The 20,806-nt window shown below is 59.8% G+C and overlaps 1 protein-coding gene across 6 annotated transcripts in view; it reads right to left on the bottom strand.

The window, feature by feature from the left end:
• Window positions 1-14,318: 14,318 nt before the first annotated feature.
• The window catches only part of EIPR1 (EARP complex and GARP complex interacting protein 1), an 88,850-nt gene continuing 82,362 nt past the window's right edge, over window positions 14,319-20,806 (bottom strand). For all 6 annotated transcript variants that reach the window (XM_059942302.1, XM_059942303.1, XM_059942306.1 and 3 more), the window contains 3 exons: window positions 18,382-18,549; window positions 16,998-17,165; window positions 14,319-14,904 (listed from right to left, as the gene is read on the bottom strand). In XM_059942302.1, the coding sequence (XP_059798285.1) occupies window positions 14,730-14,904; window positions 16,998-17,165; window positions 18,382-18,549 (511 nt within the window). In that variant the 3' untranslated portion in view covers window positions 14,319-14,729. The remainder of the gene's footprint in view (window positions 14,905-16,997; window positions 17,166-18,381; window positions 18,550-20,806) is intronic.

Raw genomic sequence — 20,806 nt, 5'->3', positions numbered from 1 at the left:
CGAGGTCGTCGCTGAGTCCGGCTGACCCAGGCGAGCTGCACGGCCGGGGGGGCAGGGTGCCACCTCTGCCCGCCAGCAGCCTCAGGGACCCGCCCGCGAGCACGGCCACCCTCTGCCCTGCGCTTTTCTCTGTCTGATTAACATTAAACAAAATGAATTTCCCCGTGGCCGACTGCAGAGCTGCTCCCATATATAAACACGTACAGCTGCCAGAAGGCCCGGCTTCGGGACAGTCCTACAGGACGGCCGTGCCGCCCAGGAACAATCCGATGTCCTCGGTCATGGCCAGAGCTGAAGGCCACCCTGTGGCCTGGAGAGGGCGGCTGAGGGGCAGCTGGCCGTGCCCTGAGCAGCCCTAGCGCTAACTCTGAGCACTCCGGGGGCAGCACGGGGAGTGTCCGGCCAGGAGCCCGGGGCCCCGAGCGCACAAGCCAGCGTCGGAGCTGGAGAGCCTTGAGGTCACAGGTCAGCCTCCCCGTGTTGTGCACGAAGCCGGGACGGGAGAAGGCACTCCACCCATGTCGCCTGGCCAGAAAGTGACCACTCGCCATTCTGTGACCGCACGATGGCAATGCCACTGCATCCTGACCACGAGCTCCTCTGCCCCTCTGGGCCCGGTTCCTTCCCAGGGACGTCGGGAACCACGAGCCCCATGTGGACCCGCGGGCTGCCTTGTTCAGGCACCGTGGGGCGCCGACTCGGTGTCTGCACGCGTGCCAGGCGCTGTGCCAGGGCACCAGCGTCCCCACCGGGAAGGAAGGAGCCCGTGAGGCCCACTCCGGCTGCTGAGGACCACGGCCAAGGACGGAGGGGACGGGTCCAGAAAAGAGGACCGCGGGGACCTCGGGCAGCGGTGCTTCCCGTGCACTTGAGCCGGACCCAAGACCACGCACGGGGCAGGCGGGGCCGGGTGACAGCAGTCGCCCCGGCCAGTGGCAGTGGCAGTTTTCGCCCGAGACGCAAGACCTGGCGTCAACTTTGACCAAGTCTGGCAGATGCTGAGCCTGAGGACAGGGAAAGAGGAGGCTCCACGTCCACAGGACCCCCCGTGGGCAGGAGGTGGCGGGTTTACTCTGGCCTCTGGCGCCGGGGCCCCTGCCGGCTCCTGTGCGAGCGCCCGGCGTCCCGCAGCCACCACGAAGCACAATTTAACCGGCACCGAACGACAGGCGGAAGGCAGCTCCACGTAACCATCTTCCACACGCTTGTTAAGCGGTAAGACACAACGGGGCGTGAATTATTATGCAGTAACTCCTGCCTCGAAGCGATTTCAGACACAAAAGTCGGAGGATTCATCATTATCATATATTCGGCTCTATTTTTCTTTTTCAAGCCATAAAAAAATCATGTCTAAATCTCCTAAACCCATCACGGCTACATCAAAAAGCGGATGGGCCGTCGGCTTCGACAGCTGGAAATAAGCCAGCTGCTGAGAAGGAACAGCTCTTACAAGTTCTTCACTTCGGGTCTGGGTTCTGTTCCTGGAGATGAAGATAAATATCCTGATTCGTATTGTGCTTAAAAAACAAGGCAAGAGAAGGAAGCTGCCAGCGAAAGGCCCCGCGGGTTCAGGTGTAGGAGGGGCCCAAGGCCCAAGGCTCCGGCATGGGGGGCGCCAGTGCAGACAGGGCCTCGCATCGCCATAGCTGGTCGCAGCCCCCGAGGCCCTCCCCGGGCCTCCACACGGGGCTCCGTCACGTCCCAAGGATTTGTCGCGCCCCGCGTGTGGCGGGAATTCCGCTAAGGCCGGAGTCCGCCCCACCAAAGCGCCCCGGGCTCCCGGCGGCGCCGACGCCCAGCGGGCCCAGCGCGGGGTCCGTTAGCTGGCGGAGAGCAGAGATGCTGGAGAAAAGAGGGTGGGACACGGGCGACTCTGCCGAAGTCCCTGATGCTGCCTCTCTTGCCCTGGTAACTGGCTTCGGACACTTTTAACAACCGCTGATTACTACAAGCCTCCAAAGTGTCCTGGCTATTTTCTGAATGAAGCGCCGCAAGCCCCTGCTTCCCTGCAGTTAGTCGGAGGTGCTGACACCACCGCTGCCATTTACAAAACGACCGCACTGTGTCAGGAGGGGCAGAACCGAGGAGGCCCAGAGCGCGCGGCTCTAGCAGCCCGGGGAGCCGCCGCCCGCCCGGCCCCGGGGAGCCCGCAGTCGTGCGCGGGCGAACAGGAGCCACTGGCCGCCCCCGGGCCTCGGTCCACGCGCACGCATGTGCACGGCCGCCCGTGGAGCGAGGCGCCCTGCCTGCAGCTCCCTCCGTCTCGGAACCCGGAGGCCCCGCGCTGGCTGCGTGGGCCCGGAGCGACGCAGACAAGCGCCCCGTCCGCCGGCGTGTGAGTGCAGGCCCGTCCCCCGGGAGGAAGCCGTGCGCCCCGAGTGGTCCTGACGGGTGGCCGAGCAGAGACCAGCAGCAGCTGGTCCCTGAAGGCCTCTCGGGCGACGACACCCCCGCCTGGGCCGCCGGTCGCGCGTCCTTGGAGAGCCGGGGGCTTGGCTCCCTCCCCACACGCCTGCTGCGGGCCCCCCGGGAACCTAGCAGCCCGGGAGCCGGGAGCCGGGGCTTTGCGGGACTGAGACCCACACCCTGCGCTGGCTGGGGGCCGGGCCTCCCCCTGCCACACGGCCCGCAGGAGCTGCTGCCTCCTTCAGTCCCTCCCTGCGAGGAGAGAGGAACCGGCTAAGAAACACCTGGCCGTTTAAGCAGGTTCCGGCCCCGTCAGCGAGCTGCCCTAACAGAATGTCTGCGTTCTGACCCTCCCGGAAATCCTGGTCCGCGGAGCTCTTTTTCAGAAGACGGCGCTGGGGGTGATATTCCTCAGCCTTCCATGCTCTGTCCTCTTCTCCAAGTGTCACCCGTCCTGGGTGCTGTGGACAGACGGTCTCCCTCCCAAAGTCACGTGTTGAAGCACCAACCTTCAAGGAGGAGGTCTCTGGGAGGTGGTGAGGTCGCGAGGCTGGAGCCCTGATAAAAGGCACCCAGGGAGCTTGCCTCCTCTCTCTCCCTGTGAGGACACAGCCAGGAGGCACCGTCTGCAGGCCAAGAAGCTGGTCCTCCCCAGAGCCCAAGCCCGGATGTCCAGCCCCAGGGCTGTGAGACGTCAGCCGCGTGCGGAGCTCTGTCACAGCCGCCCGAGCGGGGTCAGGCACTGGGCAAGGCTCACCGCCTGGCGCTGATGAGTACGGGGTCTCCCAGCCCCCCTCTGGGCCCCCACTCCCAGTCCGCGGCTTACTGCCCATCCCCCCTTGAAGGCCTCACCAGCATGTCAAACTACAGCCTGAAACGGAATTACCGCTACCACAGCCGCAAATAAAGATTCGTGTCTCCTCCATCCCATCCCGTCAGAGTCACCTCCATCCTCTGAGTCGTGCGAGAAATCAAGCTCTAAACCCAGAGGCGTCCCGGCTCCTCCATCGCCCCTGCCCCCGCTCGCTGATGGTGTTTCCAAGGCGACTCCTGCATCCTTGGTCCAGGCTTTCTAAGCGCCTCCTGCTGCCATTCTCTCCACGTCCTCGCTGGTTCACAGGGGCAGCGGGACAGAGCTTCTGGATCACGAGTGGTCAGTGCACGCACCCTGCTGGCCCCTAGAGACACGCAAGGCCAAGGACGGCAAGCAAACCGACCAGCGGCCTCTCTGCACACCCTCCCCCCCCCCCCCGACACCTGCGACGGGCACACCCGACACTCCAGCCCTCCTCTGCTCTGCCCAGGCTGTGCCTCTCCTGGGGGCCTCGCGGGGATGATGTCGGGGTCTCAGGGGACAGGACGGTCGCCCGACTCGCTGGGGCACGTCCCCACGGGCAGAGCAAAGAGGCCAATAAGCTCTGACGGTCCCAACGCTTGTGCCGCCGGGTGAAGGTGACTCCGTTTACAGCCGCACACAAGCCAGGTGCCGTGAATCTGCCGATCTCCTCCTGGGACCTTCCCGGCTGTGACCGGATCACGCGAGCTCAGCCTCCCACTGCCCACTGGTCCCCTCAGCCCTCCCTCCCGCCCACCGGGCGGTGGGGGTCACGCTGCGTTTTGGGCGCATCGGTTTGGGATGCAGCGCGTCCTGAGTGCAGCTAGACCCAGGGGATGCGTTTCGGCTTCACGTGAAACCTGGAAAATCGTAATTCCACTGTCTTCTCCATCGAGATAGTTAAGCGTAGAAGGAAGGCTCCCACCGTGCTCACAGAGGGAGAGCCTCACCCCTCCTTTACCCGGGGCACAGGCGGCCGGGAGAGTGAGGGGGCTCCTGATCTTCTCCACGTTTGTGGCCCAACACAGCCCTGACTGGCCTGTGATAAAATTCCCTACGGACCCCACTCCTGCAGCGCCCCCCCCAGCCCCCTCACCCTTCACGACGTGGAGCTTCCAGGGGACCAGAGACTCTTCCTGCCTCCTTCCTGCTTCTGCCCAGAGCCCCCAGGGTGCCCCCACCTCCACGGCAATCTGATCACGCTGCATGAGCACACACATGAATCTCTCCTAAGAGACACCTGGGCTGTTTAAGCAGGTTCCAACCCCACCAGCGAGCTGCCGTATCGGAATGTCTGCGTTCTGACCCTCCCGGTAATTCCAGTCCGGGGAGCTCTGTGTACCATCCTCTCTCCTGTCTCCAGTCATTCTCATCCTGGGGCGCCAGGGCAACCTATCCACCCATCCCCCCTCCCTCCACCCATCCCCCATCCATCCCTCCAGCCTGCCACCCCCATCCACCCACCCATCCACCCACCCATCCCCCATCCACCCCTCCCCATCCATCCCTCCATCCTGCCACCCCCATCCATCCACCCATGCATCCACCCATCCACCCATCCATCCCTCCACCCATCCCCCATCCCTCCACCCATCCACCCATCCATCCCTCCACCCATCCCCCATCCCTCCACCCATCCCCCATCCCTCCACCCATCCCCCATCCACCCATCCCCCATCCATCCCTCCATCCCGCCACCCCCATCCATCCACCCATGCATCCATCCATCCCTCCACCCATCCTCCATCCCTCCACCCATTACCCCATCCCCCATCATCCCCCCTCCCTCCACCCATCCCCTATCCATCCCTCCACCCATCCCCCATCCATCCCTCCACCCCCATCCCCCCACCCATCCATACAATCTTTGAGCACCCATGTGCCAGGCCCTGAACTGTGCACTGAGGGCCAGCAGTGAACAGAGAACAGGTTTCGGGCCCCCATGACACAGTCTGCTGCACCACTAACATTTATCAATACTTCCCACGTGGGTAAGTGCCACGCAGCAGGAAGTCATATGAGAGAGAATAACAAGGAGGAACTACTTTAGATCTAGTGGTCGGGGAACCTCTCTGGGGATTTATACTGAGTCTTGAATGATGAGCACAGCTAACCAGGCAAAAACAAAAGGGCACCTTCTCCGTGCCTTGATCACAAAGGAGCACACCCCATCTTCAAAGAGGGTTCATTTGGAAACTAGAGACGGAATCATCTTCCCGTGATATAGCTTCAGCCATGTCACCCTTGGGCACCAAACTTCCCGCGGCCCTGACAGCCTGTGGACCGCCAGCCTGTGTCCCTCCAAAGGAGTGCCTAGCCAGTGCGGTCTCCTTACAGGCTTCCCCGCCCCTGGGCTGCCCGCTTTTGCCAAGCTCTCCTGAGACTGAAATCCATGGAGCGGTGCTGAGTCACTTATCTTTGTCTATTCATCTTCTTTCCTTTTTTGTTCCTGCTTCCCAACAATGTGTCCTTTTACTATGGGGATTATTTTAGGCTGATTATTTTGAAGAAGCAGAAGACTCAGGAGGAAGTCTTGCTTTTTATCCCCCCCTTTCCTGCCTAAAGGAGTGTAGATAAAGGGCCTGGTCCAGGAGGTGCAGTATCACCAGAGGTGTCCAAAGAATACCGGTGGGGTTGGGGGTGTATGCTGCAGGGCCTGGAGACCAAAGTCCCATCCACGTCCCGCTGTCTCCGCGTGGCCCAGCAAACACTTGTTTACCAAACATTTTTCCACTTCCGTGTGAATCTCTCCTCCCCTGTGAAGTCCCAGACCCTCCCCACTGCCTCAGATGGCTCAGGCCTCCACTGCCCAGCCTGTCCTGGGGTCTCAGTTTTCTCATGGGGCCTCTGGACCTACATAATTAAGTTTGATTTTCTCTGGTTGTCTGTCTCAGGTCAATTTAATTCTTAGGCTCAGCCAGAAGAATCTAGAAAGGGTAGAGAGAAAAATTTTCCTTCCGCAACATATTATGTAATTTCTGATCTTTTATTTTGAAATGGACCAATGTATGTGTGTTCCTATTAAGATGACCATTAACACCCATATAGCACTTACTGTCCTAAGTGGGCTATAAGGATAAATTAATTTAATCCCCCAAAGCCCTGTGAAGGTCATCCGATTCACAGGTAACTGAGGTAACTGAGGCATCCCTGGGGACGTGCCTTGGCCAGCGCCGAGCCAGGCCTGAGCCCTGGAAATCTGTCTGGGGAGCCTTCACTGTCACCGCTCGGCCACGCGGCCGGGAGGGCCATGGGCGTTCGGAAGGGGCGCCCCTCGTCCCGTCCTGCTGGACCCCAGCAGGCTCAGTGAGCGCTGGCTGAGCTGACTGCCACTCAGGGGGCGACAGGCTGTCCAAGGAACCGTGGAGTTTAACTCACGTGGAAAGGCTCGAGGCTGACCGAGCGTGACATGAATTCGAGGGGGCAGATGAACACAGGCTGAGTAACAGGAGGCGGCCTCAGGGAAGAGGCGAGAGCTGAGCTCGGCCGCAGAGGACGGACCGGCGGAAACCACGAGAGGACATCAGAGGCGTGTCGGGTGGGGCAGGGGTATCAGGGGCGGAGTCGGGGAGGTGGACGTGGGCGGCACGTGCCAGGAGAGGGGTCAGCCACGGACAGTGGCCAGCGAGTGGCCTTGGTGACTCTGGAGACTAAGGCTGGAAGTCCCGGGTCTCCGCGCTGCAGGACTCAGGACTGCTGGACCCCGGGGGCAACGGGCTCCCTGAAGGCGCCTCCTGTGGGAGCGGGTCCAGGTGCTGCTCTGCAGTAGCCACGTTTTGTTGTTTTTTGTTTTTTTAACCATTTTATCTAGATTTTATTTGTAGACCCTGAAAATTCCCATAAATTCCAAGGATCACAGGAGAAACAAGCTTATTTCTTTGAGCCTGCCTGAGATAAAATCTCCCTTAATCTTGGGTCTTGAAATATAGCCACGGAGAAATTTGGTTTCAATATGACAAATCTCCAAATTTCCACCTGCATCTCAACTTTCATTTCATGCACATTGATTGCAGCACTTTCTGTTGTAATTCTATTTTATAACAGCTTGTAATTATTTTATGGGTGGATGTCTAACTCTTCATCTCTTCACATGGATTATTTTCTTCAGATTTTGAAGTTCTCTTCTGCTCTATTGTCTGTTTTTCCTCTTGGTTCCTTTAATTTGTGTTTTTTTTTTCTCAAATAACTCACATCATGAGCAAGACATACTGCTGGGCAATGTGGAGGTTACAAAAACACTGTAAGAGCTTTTTCCTTATCCTCTTGGGCCTTCCAGTGGACTATTCAGGAAAAGTTTTGCAAAGGAAGTGGGATTTGAACTGGATCTTGGAACCTCTGAGAAGTCTGGCTCCAAGCCAAGATTCTGCGTCGGCGTTTTCAGGCCAGAGGACGGGTGATGTCAAAGGCCTTAACTGGCAGACCGCGCAGGGAAGCTGCCCTCCCCACACAAGACTTGTACACAGCCAGTTCATCGCAGTCTCCGGAGTTTCAGTCAGGGTCTCAGGCCCCCTGGCTGGCCACGCTCTCCCGCCTGACAATGCAGGGGACACGGGTTCGAGCCCTGGTCCGGGAAGATCCCACGTGCCACGGAGCAACTAAGCCCGTGCGCCACAGCTAATGAGCCTGCGCTCTAGAGCTCGCGAGCCACAACTACTGAGCCCGTGTGCCGCAACTATGGAAGCCTGCGCACCTAGAGCCCGTGCTCTGCAACAAGAGAAGCCACCGCAATGAGAAGCCCGCGCACTGCAACGAAGAGTGGCCCCCGCTCGCTGCAACTAGAGAAAGCCCGCGCGGCAACGAAGACCCAATGCAGCCAAAAATAAATAAATAAAATAAATTTATTTTTAAAAATAAAATAAAATGACTCGGTTTATAAAGCATACATATATAAATGTGAAAAAATAAGTAAACATAAAACATCAAAAAAAAAACAAGAAAAAAAATGGGGGGACGAGCCCACCTCAGACTAGATCCACCAGTGAACGAGTTTCATTTTTTGAGTTTGGAGGACTGAGGGTCTGTAGCCAACCTTCACTTTGCCTTGGCCTCTGGGGCCCGCCTGACCCGTGCACGGGAGAGGCCCACCGCCCCGGACAGGCGTCCCAGCGCGAGTCCGTGCAGAGCCTGTGCGCGTTTGGTCGGCGCCGAATGTGTGCAGGGTGAGCTCTTGGTCCTCTAACATGGGTACGGGCAGCTGCTGTGACCGAGACCGGGGGGCCGGCCCCTCTGAGGGGCCCGAAGGTGCAGAGCGAGGGGTGCTGGCTGGGGGTGCGGGAGCACGCGCTGGGCCTGAACTGCACAAGGACTGGCGGAGGCGGGGCCGGGCTGGAGGAGGGGGGGGCCGGGCTGGAGGAGGCGGGGCCGGGCTGGAGGAGGCGGGGCCGGCCGTGCGGAGCCCAGCAGACCCCGGAGCGACCCTCGGGAGTCTGTGCTGAGCACACAGGATGCCGCCAGTGCGGGGCTGGACCCGGGCCTCTCGGGGAGTCGGTGCAGCCAGTGGGGTGGAGGGCGGGCGGCCGTCCGCAGGGAGACAGCAGAGGCCTGGAGCCCGAAGGCTGCTCCAGACACGGGCCCACGAGGCGCCGCGCTCACTCCTCCCCACCCACCGGAGGGAGCCCAGCTGGGCTGCTGAGCGGCTCACGACCTGATGGCACCGTGTTTTAGGAGGCGTGGGGCTGGGTGCAGGGTCAGCCGCGACCTCTGCGCAGCTGCCGGGGCCCCAGGGGACGAGCTTCGGGTGCGGCCGGAGGGAACCCAGGAGCAAGAGGCCTCACGACAGGAGGACAGGGAGCGGGCAGCCCTGCAGGGGCCACAGGCGGAAGCCCCACCTGGCCCTGCTCTCCTCAGCCCCACCCCAGGGCCCAGCGCCTGCAGTCCCCGTGTCCCCTCAGCCCCCTGGCGGACACACGTCCAGGCCGAGCCCGCTGCCTGTTTGCCCATCCCGGTCCACGTGCCTTGATCTGGTCTCTGCCCACGTTCTTGTCATTCTTTTGTTTTTCTTGTTTTTTCCTTTATTTTGGTCCTTTTGCTTCTCTTCCTCCTTTTCCTGGAATCTTCTCATCGTTTTCTGTGCCATGTGTTTGTCCCTCCGGCCGCAGAGGCAAGGAGGGGGCCCGGGGTCGGGGGAGGGCGGGGGAGGGCGGGGGAGGGCCCCGGCCCTGCCCGAACCTCCGCTCGGAAGTTGTTTCTTCTGCTGCAGTGAAAGTTGCTCTGCTAGAGTCCGCCTTAGGGCTGTCCTGCCACTCGGTGGCAGCCCCCCAAGAGCCCACCAAGCACTTAAAGGCAGCCCTACTCCCCCACCCCAGCTTTTCCACCTCCAGACGACATGGCTCTTGCCACGTGTCACAGACTGGGGCCTGCCCTCGGCGCGCCCGTGGCCCCGGCTGGGCTGCCGCAGCTCCCTGCCAAGCAGGAGGATGGACTCCGCCCTCGTTCACGTGATGCCCCCTCCCCTTCCCCGGCCCCAGGCCCCCAGCCCTCCAAGGGCAGCTAACTCCCGGGCAGCACATGCCACGAAGGGCTGGTGGAAAAGTTTAGGTCCAGACGCGCACTGTTCTGACCCCTGGCACAGCCCTGGGGTCTCCGTGCAGCCAGGGCCTGGCTTGGTAGGTGCCCGGGGGAAACGGATCACTAATCATGCCCCTGCTTCGTGCAGCCGGACAGGTGACAGGGAGCACGACCTCTCAGGGTGACATCAACCGCACCAAGCACTGACCCTGCCGTGACAGCCCGCAGGCGGCAGGTAACGGTGCTGCACAGCCGGGCAGGGGGACCAGGCACCTCCTCCCCGACCCCAGGCAGAGGTCCACATCACAAGGCCGGTTCATCTGCAAGGAGGCTTAAACGTAACAAAGAATGAACAGGACTGCCCTCCAGCCCTGCCCTCCTGCCCGCTCCGTGGAAGGAGGCCCAGAGGCCTAGCTTGGAAAACAATCTGGGCACCGCGTGGGTGCTGGAAATAAAACAGGCGTGTTCATCCCAAGCTCCTGACTTATCCCCCCCAGCCCACGTTTCCCCTTTGGTGATCACAAGTTTGTTTTCGACATCTGTAAGTCTGTTTCTGTTTTGTAAATATAAGATAGATAACCAACAAGGACCTACTGCACAGCACAGGGAACTCTGCTCAATATTCTGGAATAACATATATGAGAAAAGAATCTGAAAAAGAATAAATATATGTATATGTATAATTGAATCACTTTGCTGTATACCTGAAACTAACACATTGTAAATCAATTATACTCCAATAAAATTAAAAAAGGATAAGACACGTTTGACTAAATGCAATAAATTTTTGTACAGTAAAAAGACAAAACGAAAAAATTAAATTTATTTGATAAATAAATCCAAATGTGTACATTAAAAATAAAAATAAAAAATGCAAACGTTCTCTCTGTATCGTCACATCTACCACACCCTTCTGTCAGGTCCCGGCCACGAAGGCCATCAGGCTGCACGCGGTGAAGGAGGGGAGCCCACGAGATCTGCGTGGACGGGGAGGCGACCAGGAACCAGGGCTGCCCCAGGCTCCAGCAGAGCGCCATCAGGCCCGTCCACTCCCGGCTGAATCCCTGCACCCAGAGACGGCTCTGCTTACCTCACAAAGACGTCAGCAAGGCGGACCGTGTCACGTACTTGAAAGTGTGCACATTTTACAACACGACTGTTATCTGCACTGACTCACAGGGGACCCACTGGATGATGTGATGGCCGTGGGTGTGAGAGCAGCAGCCCTGGGTCTGGGGCTTGGTCCCCTGGTGCCACCGCTTCCTGCAGCCCGATCTCTCTCCCCTCTCGTCCTGCAAACGACCAGCGTTTAAACACGTAGCTGTCCCCCTTCTCAAAGCAGACAGCAGCTCTGCGGGCCCCACCTGCTGCAGGACTGTTCGGAGGCTGCCAACACGTCTGCCCGGCTTGTTCCTCCCCATTCTCTCTTGAACCCTCTCCGCCTGCTTCCCGTGAGAGCTGCTGTGTCAGGTTCCCCAGTGACCCCCATGCTGCCAGGCCAATGGGCTCTCAGCCCACCTGATGCCCCACAGCGGCACTGACAGAGCAGACGGGCTCCCCAGCTTCCAGAACACCCCCCACACCGGGCCCTCCCAGCTCCCGGCGGCCTCTTCCCTCCCCTAGGCTGGATCCCCTGCGCCCGACCTCACACCGGGGCTCGGCCTCTGGTCTTCTCTCCAGGGACGGCGTTGGCCCAGAGCTCCGCACGCCCGTCTGCACCAGGAACACAGACTCCCACCTCCGCTCGCCCAGCCTGGACCCTACCCCACCCGTCTCATGTCTCCAAGCATCTGGTTGGCTGGGCCAGTTGACCACTTCACAGGCATCTCAAACTCAACAGCCCAAACCCGGCTGTTCATCTTCCCGTCCCACCCCCCCCCCCCCGCCTCCTCCTCTGGTCCTTCCTGTCTCGGCCACCGTCCTAGTCGCTCAGACTAACCCCCTGGGCCCTCCCTGGTTCCTCTCTCGGCCTCACACCTACTCTAATCTGTCAGTAAATTCGACGGCTCCATCTGCCAATCCATCCAGAAACCAACCACCTTCCGGCATCTCTGCACCAGCCCAGCCAGCATCACCGGCATGTCTGTACCCGATGCTGGCTCTCTCGCTGCTGGCTCTCTCGCTGCTCTGCGCCTGCGTCTCCACAGCGACACATTAAATTATGTTCCAGGGCGTTCCGGTCCCCGATAAGATGGAGGAGGCTCTCCGAAAATGCAGCCACACGCGGACAGGACTTATGAACAGCTCTCTCCTGTCATTTTAGGAAAACAGAGGCTTGTTCTCTGGCATCCCAGCCTGCCGGGCGATTTTTGTGCGGGCAAGTGGGACAGTCTGCAGAAGCCTCGGACGGGGGGAGGGACACCTCCTCTCCGACTGCCCGGAGGCTGTGTCCCGGGAGGGGCCCTGCTCCCTCTCTCTGTTCTCCCACCGCTGGCCGGGCGGCTCCGGCAATGGAGACGGTGCAGCAGAACAGGGGGAACAAAGACGCAGTCTGATGTGTAAAAAGGAAAGCACCAGAAAGATCTCAAGAGAGGGAGGAGCTCGTGAAAGCACCCCATCAAGTTGTTCAGGAACTCCTCAGTGATAGACACACAGCTTAGCAGAACAGGACGGTCCAGAAATAGCCCTGCACAAATAGGGCCAACTGACTTTTGACAAAGGAGCGAAAGCAATTCAATGCAGAAACTACGGTCTTTAACAAATGGTGCTGGAATACTTGGATATCTATAAGAAAAAAAAAAAACCCACAACCAAAACCTCACACCTTATTTAAAAAACTCAAAATAGATCACAGCTCCAAATATAAACTGAAAATACAACTTTTAGAAGAAACATTGGAGAAAACCTTCTTAACGCTGGATTTGATTCCAATATTTCAATCTATAAAAAAAAAAAAGTTGGGTAAGTGGGACTTCAACGAAACTCAAAACTTTTGCTCTGCAGAGACACTGTTAAAAGGATGAAAAGAAAAGATAAAAACTGGGAGAAAATATTTGCAAATTACACAGCTGGCCAAGGACTTCTATCCAAAATATGTAAAGAACATTCTAAATCTACTGGACTTAAACCCAATAATTAACAATCGATGTAACTTTAAAAACGGGCTCCACCAAAGAGGACACACGGGTAGATGGTGAGTTAAGTGCGTGGAAAGCCGTTCCGCATCATTGCAGGGAAGCACAAATGACAGCACCCCATGCCCGTGGGCGGCTGAGAAAGCTGAGCGCCCACCTGCCCCTCGGAATGAAAACCGCGCGGCCCCTCGGGAAGCAGTGCAGCCGTTTCCTCCCATAGAACCCAGCGCTCACACTCATCAGCGCTGACCCTGAGGCAGGGGCTGCAAACCTTTTTGAAAGGGTTGGACAGCAAAGATTTTAGGCGCTGAGGTCGCCTGGCCCCTGCTGCACGTGTGCCGAAGCACATGAGTAAGGGCGGTGCTGCGTGCCAATAAAACTTTATTGACAAAAACAGGTGGTGGCAGGGATTTGGCCCCTGTGACCTCAGGCTATAGTTTGCCAACGCCTGCCCTGGAAAATGAAAACTTCTGTTTACACAAACACCCATACACAAAGATTTACAGCAGCCGCCAGGGCTTCCAGCAGGACTGCAGACCCCACGTGAGCCCAGAGCTCTGCCTCGGTCGCTGCGGAGCTGGAGCATCTAGCACGGCGCCTGGCACACAGGAGGCGCTCAACAAACACCTGTTTGTTGAGGACTTTCATTAGAGCTGTTCTGCACTCCTTACAAACGCAGGTCTTCCCTGGAAGCAGAAAGGCTGAAGGGCCTTAAACACCACCACCCCCTGCCTGCCCCTCCACCATAGCCCCGTCTGTCCTCCGCTCACCCACGGTCCCCACTCTGCCCATAAACTCTTAGCCCTGAAAAGAAGAAACAAAACCCAGATGCGCCTCTCTGGGCTCACAGTGCAGCTAGAAACCACCACACAGACACTCCGGGGACGACAGATGGCTTCAGCGCTTAGAACGAGTCCATTCTTAGGCTGAAGTCCGTTGTGAAAAAAGGACTACGCCTGACAGCCATCTCGGTGCAGACGCGACACCTGGGCAGGTGAGGCCACGCCCAGAACAGACCCCTGGACCCACGGGAGGAGGAAGAGGCGAGAGTCCCGTGCTCGGAGTTTAAGGATCACCTGACAACGTGGGGTTTCAACGGGTAAGCGTGCCGGGTGACCCGGGAACACGCGCGTGACCTCCAGGTGACGAGGATGCCATCGGCGTAGAGGAGCAGGACCCAGTGGGGCACCACGCCCGGGGACGGGGCCCAGGGCCGGCAGGACCCAGTGGGGCACCACGCCCGGGGACGGGGCCCAGGGCCGGCAGGACCCACTGGGGCACCACGCCCGGGGACGGGGCCCAGGGCCGGCAGGACCCAGTGGGGCACCACGCCCGGGGACGGGGCCCAGGGCCGGCAGGAGACCGCTGGTCACTGACAGCGCCGGGGCTCCCCCAGGCCACGGCCCGAGCGCGGGCAGGTCAGGCCCAGGACGAAGCACGGGAGGCCCGTCTGCCTTTGTTCTGGGCCAGGACGGAGAAAATGAACAGAGACCGGGTGATGGGGCCATACCGGGGGCAGAGCTCCTGGAGAAAGAGCTGGAGCCCATGCGGCGTGGCCCTGCTCCTTTTATTTCATTTTCAATCTTGAGAGAAAGACGAGCCAACATTATGGAAACAAATTGCAGTGAGACTCCCGACACCCCTAAAAGCGAGAGGGGAAGCGGGCAGTGACCAGGCAGAGGCCAGCCTGCGGGGCCCCAGCGCGGTCTGGGGACGGGGTTGCTGCTTCCGTCAAGGGGAGGCGTCAGGTGTCAGTGGTCGGCCGGCAGGCGCTCCGTCATTATTCACGGGTGTTCGCGTCAGGGGAGAGCGATGCCGGTTCTCCCAGACGGGGCTCCGCCTGGAAAGCCAACGCCCGCCACACGGCTGCCCGCGGCGGGGAACCTGCCCAAGGATGGCCTGGCGGGTCAGAGCAGTATGTGGTACTTCAGTGCCCGGGGCACCCTGTTGATGACCAGCCTCCCGTCGTAGCTCAGGGAGGCGAAGAGCCAGGGGTCGGCGGAGGACCAGTCCACGGCGTACACGCTGTCCTCGTGCTCCTCGTAGGTGGCGATGACGCTGTCCTGCGGAGGCTCCTGGCTCCTGCAAGGCACCAGAGACACGCGTGCGTGAGCGAGGCGGGCGCCCGGCCCGGCGGTGGCAGCAGACCTGGTCTCTCACCTGCGCGATGGGCGGTTCCCAGGAGCCGAGGGGGCCGACGAGGGCGCCCCCGCAGGAGCCCAGCGCCGTCCTGTCCCCAGCCGTGGGCCCCCGGGGCTCGTGGGGAGCCCCCTACCGCCTGACGCCTCCCTCCTCGGCTCTGGAGCAGGACGTGCTCGGGCTCGGGGGACAGTGGCTGGGGAACGCTCACGGGGCTAAGCGGACAGCGGCCAAAGCTCCCGTGACGTCTGCCAGAGGGACCTGGGGACCGGCCAGCACAGCCCCTGGGGTGGGCGTGGGGAGCCCTGCTCAGGACGAGGGTGAGGAGCTGGAAGGCCGGCAGGTCCTGGCCTGGGCTGTGACATCTCCCGGCACCCCGTTCAAATGGGAGTCACTCGCCCCTTCCCTGGGACGCCTGTCCGGGCGGTGCTCACGTGCACGGCCCTGTGTGGGAGCTCGCGGAGCCGGGCCGCCCGCCTGGGCCTCCGAGATCACAGGCCTGCCATGCGCCGGGCTGCTTCTCCATCCAGCAGGGCCTCCTCGGCACTTTTCTCCCCATTTCGTGACTCCCTCTACCGGAGGAGCTCTCAGCAATCTGGGACTCTTCCCAGGAGACACCCCGCCCCATGTGCCCCCTGGCTCGGACCCTCACGCATCCCACAGCCCGACCCTCCCAGGAAGCCAACCTGCGGTGGCCAGCGAGCAGCCGGGTACAAACACCGCGTACAAGTCCTCAGGGGACTCCCGTTCTCCTGGGCTCACTGAGACATGGGGACCAAGCCCAGGAGCAGGCCTGCGGGAAACAGTGGAGGCACCTCGCGCCAGTGCCGTTGCCCGGCACGCCTGCCGGCCACACGCGCCTTCCTTCCTAGTGAGCTTCTCTGAAGCCGCCCGCGTGCAGGCAGGACCCCCGGATTAACACACGGGGCCAACGAAGGGGCCACCAGCCCTGTCCCCTGTACGGACGGGGCTCGGACGCCTGCGTGGCCGTGAGCAGCGAGGACAGCAGAAAACACCCAAGGCCTGCACGTGGCAGGTCGCCGGACTGAAGCCGCTGCAACTGTATCTAAATACCGAGTTTGAACAGAAAAATGATTCGTCAAGAGAGACAGGCGGTAGACTGTCACCAGCCAGCTTCTCACACAGGAATTCTAGGCTCAACTCAGGTGGGCAGAGGAAGAAATCAGACAGCAGAACAGTGTGAAGAGTCTCCGAACAGAACGACAAACCCCTCTCGTATTTTACGGCTCAGACCGCTCGGCTCGACAGGGTTTTATCCCGGAACCTCCCCCCCAAACCCCGGAGGCGGGAGACTCGACTCCACGCTAGTGTCTGAGTCATAGCAGGAAGCAGCCGCCACACACGGAGGTGCATCTGCTCCAGGAACAAGACGTGTCTCCTTTACACCCACGTTGCTGACAAAGGACACGGGCTCACCCCGCCCCCGCTGCCCTGGACCAGACCGCCCTGTGTGAGCCCCGAAGCCCAGGACCCCACAAGTCTTGGGGCGCGACCCCACTGTGAAGAGAGAGCCCCCGAGCAGAGCAGTTAGGATTGGAGAGAGTGTGGAAAACACTCAGCCGAGACGGTGAGGCTGTGGGAACAGGCAGTGAGGTTTCCCGCACGGCGCCCAGCGTCTCGGGGGAAGCAGTGCGGGGGGGCCGGGCCGGGTCTGGGCCCAAGGTCCCCGCCTTGACACCTGCCAGCGAGGGTGGCCAGTCCACGACCCGATCCAGGACGGCACGGCGAGGAGGGACGCCCGCCACTGCCTCTCCCACAGGGTGTCACGAGGGCCGGCGGAGGTCACTTCTCACTCCCCAGGGCTGCAGACGGGCCACGGTCCTCACAACCTCACGTGTGACGCTCAGTAAGAATGTGGACAGACACGCGTTTTAGAGGCCACAGCGGACGGCGCGGCTGCCCTACCCGACTCCACGGCCCGCAGCCCGCACCTGCCGGGTGGACATGCCCGACACCAGCCACAGGGACCGAGCCGCGCCCACGCACCGAGGGCCGCCCGCACCGGGAGCGCTTACTTCTCCTCCGGACGGCGCTCCTCCTGGTCACTCAGGTCGTCGTCGTCCACCAGGTGGCCGAAGGGCTCGGAGGAGATGGACGCCATGTTGGAAAGGACGACCCTGCCGTCGCTGCTGCCCGTGAGGACCAGCTGGTCGTGGGAGTGGTTGTAGCGGACGCTCCACACCCTGCGGGGACAGGGAGGCCGGGTCCCAGCCGCTCGTCTGTCCCTGGGCGGCCTCCAGCAGGGGCAGGCTCGTGGCACGGCTCTGACACCCTAGAAATCCCGACTAACGGAGACCAAATGGTAGCACAGACCCCGGGGGGAGGTTTACCGCTCAGGAGCCACACAGGCTTTCCCGAATTCTACAGGCAAAGACTGCCCAAGAGGCAAAATACGGACTAGAGAGAACCTGTGACATAGGTCAAACCCCAGGGCAGCCTCCCAAGGGCTGCTCTCTGGTCGGGTCACTAGGCCCAGCTTCCTTCTGACCCACAGGCCCAGGAGCTTGCTGAGCTGGGCCGCCCACCAGCGGACCCAGGGAACAGCGGAGAGCCGGACTGCCGCTCGGGGCCAGGGGACGGAGCTTCTCCCCGGACCGCAGGAACTACAGCCACTCACTGAAGCTGTCCAAACCATACTCCAGCATTCAGGTGGTAAGTACACACACACACACACAGATATGCACATGCACCCAAGTACACACACACACAAGCATACACACCCATACGCATGCACAAAGAAGCGTACATACACACACCAGTACACACGAACATGCACACATACACAAGCACACGCATGGAGACAAACACGCAAGCACACACACACATACATACAAGCACACACAAGCATGTACACACAGCATGCTTTATTTGAATGAAAACTGGCTCATACTACGCACGATTTTCTGTGACCTGATCTCTCTCACTTAGCAAAGAGTAGCCAGCACATGGTATGTACAGAGAAACAACGTCTCCGGGAGAATGGCCCGTCCTGGGCACTCTGCATGTCCCTACACACAGCCCTCTGAGGGCAGCGTCCCCGCTGCAATGACGCCACTGGACAGACTTAACCAATCCCCTGCTGCCAGGCGCTGGGCAGTTCCCAGCCCCCCTGCACCGTGCACAGGGCCACGTGAACGTCTGTGCACGTTCACGTTTGCCTAGTTGAACCGGCACTATTTCAAGAGAAAACAGAATCTAGTGTTTTTCTTCTTTTCCTATGTTTACGAATCACAAACATTCAGATTTGGAATTAGTGTTTCTTTAGGAAAAATAAAACGGGGTTGACTGAATGATTCACAGCAGCACAAACTAAGCTGGTTTGTGCCTTTCCAAACGGTGAAGTAATGAGCAAAATACATTGCCTAAGCCCCTCCCCCAAGCGGCCCACCAGGAACGCACCAATGGGAGTGCTCCTCCAGCGTCTTGACGGGCTCGGTGACGTTGCGGGTGTCCCAGAACTTCACCCTGCAGTCGTCCCCGCAGCTGGCCAGGTAGTACTGCTTGTTGGGGTTGAAATCCAGGTCCCGCACCAGCTGGCCGTGTGCGCTCTCAATGCAGTAGATTTGGCTGTGCAGGGGCGAGGGGGGTGGGCACAGGTAAGAGGTGGGACGAGGGAAGCCAGCGACTGCCCCCTGCACCTTCTCCCGGCCCCCATCCAGCGCAGGCTCCGGGCGGGGCGCTCCTGCGCGCAGGCCACGCCTGCGACCCTGCAGAAGGGTGGCTGGTCGGCGGCTCTCAACGGTGTGACCTGGAATCTTGAGGGTGAGAGCGATCCGGAGGGATGAGACTGCCACAGAGAAGCAGAGACAGACTCCGGACAGAAAGGCTGACCAACGTCTGGAAGGACGCAGTGAGACAGGAGAAGGAAAAGGGAGGGGGGTGGAAAGTGGAATACAGCGCTGGTGGTGTCGGGAGATAGAGACAAGGAAGGAAAAGTTGGGAAAGCTATAGAAACACCGAAGGAAACGGTGCTCGTCACGGCTGGGCCTGGGCCTCATCCTCGCACACAACCCGGCTGCCGACACTGGGCGGGGGCGGGCGCGGGGGCCGAATCGGCCACACCGCTGTTCAGAGCCCACGCGGGCCCGTACATGTGCGTGCTTGCACGTGTGTACACAATGCACAAGCATGCACACACCGGCCATACACACATGCACACGCATGGGTACCTGTGCCCACACGTGCACGTGTACACACCCACATGTGTGTGCACCAGTGTGCACAGAGGTGCAGGCACACATGCACGCACAGACCTAACTGAAGCCCCACCATCCACCTCCAGGCTGCTCCTTGCAGGGTGTGGAATCAGAATATTCCATCTCCTACAGCGACCCCCTCTGATATCACAAACGCAAACCAGAGGTGCAGGTCACCTGAGGCAGGACAGTGGCTTCAGGCGAAGAGCTTGTGTCCCAGCAGGATGGACAGGGGCCCCCGCCAGGCCCACAGTCGGCCCCACGAGACACCCCGTCCACTCTGCCCTCTCCACTTCCTCCCTCGGCTGTGACTTCACCTCTCCTGCAAACACTGGACCTCGTGCTCTGCACGGCTCCCATTGGGACTGCTCCCGTAACCAGCTCCCTCGCCCGGCACCGAGGTCTCCACAGTCCCATCTCACGCCAGATGACCTCAGTCCTTTTCATCTTTTCTCCCATGTTGGGTTTTCTGGCCCCAAACCACTTTTAAATCTTGAACCGGTTTTTACATCCTGAACCTTCCCAGTAGCCTAATATTTTTTCCTAAAATAAGATACCCGAACCTTAAGATCTTCCGAGTGTAACAGAGAAATGAATAAAATTAAGCCCGGCGAGGTCCTAGGGAGCTGGGGGGAGTCACACAGGCACAGAGTATCGACTCAGGCTTTCCTGGGGCTCTGGGGGCGGCGATCTGAATACAAAAGCACAGTACGTTCCAGAAGCAGCACTGAAAGCACCAACACCCAGGCTGTTTGCAGAAGAGACACAGGCCCAGGAGAAGAGCCCGCGGGTCGCCTGTTGCCCATCCCCCCAGGGACGGCAGGCAAGGGGGCAGCAGGGCACTGCCTCCCAGGGCCCCTCCTGCCCCCTGGCTTTGGGGTCTGTAATGTCAGTCTTCAAGGTTCTCGTCTAGATACCGAAATCTTCACATCCTTCAAAGAACAATGAAAATGGGAAAAGATAGCCCCAGGCCCTGGAGGAATGGATTCCAGTCCCACATCCAAGCCCACAGCTTTCAGCTTCTGATAGGAAACCCAACAAACCACACCCCCCTGCCACAGACAGACAGACAGACAGACAGACACACACACACACACACACACACACGCCAAATACTGATTACCCCCTGCGCTTTCACAGGGGCCGCGGACCTAGATTTAAAGCTGGGCCCCCGCCCTCGAAGGCAACATGAGCTATTTCACGACATCCGTCTTTGCAGCTTAGTGATAAATTACGGTGTGCTGAGGGGATAAACTGTATCTTAAAAAAGACTGCAGGGCCCTGTTGCCATGACAACAGTGTGCACACCGCCACTCCTTCGCCTTCAACGCCACACCTGGCACAGAAAAGCGGCTCTCCTGTGTCCCATTAGAAGCGCTAGCCGTGTGTATAATGACTTAAATGACAAACTATGATTACCCCATGGGTGTGCATCTTGAAGGTGCAGAGATGGTCAAGCTCCACATGCTTAACCAGGGGACGGCAGCCCTCACCTTGTGGTCACCGACCATGGAGACTGAGAGGCTGCGGTCACCACCTCAGGCCTGAGCTGCTACAAAAGCCTGACCTTGATCTCCACCGGAGACCACCGCTGCCGCCGAAGGGCACCCACAGGAACAAGACCACCG

Source organism: Balaenoptera ricei, chromosome 13 (genome assembly GCF_028023285.1).
Source record: "Balaenoptera ricei isolate mBalRic1 chromosome 13, mBalRic1.hap2, whole genome shotgun sequence".
NCBI classification, from domain to species: domain Eukaryota; kingdom Metazoa; phylum Chordata; class Mammalia; order Artiodactyla; family Balaenopteridae; genus Balaenoptera; species Balaenoptera ricei.
Note: the sequence above shows the minus strand (reverse complement) of the source record. Positions and strands in the feature narration are given on the sequence as shown.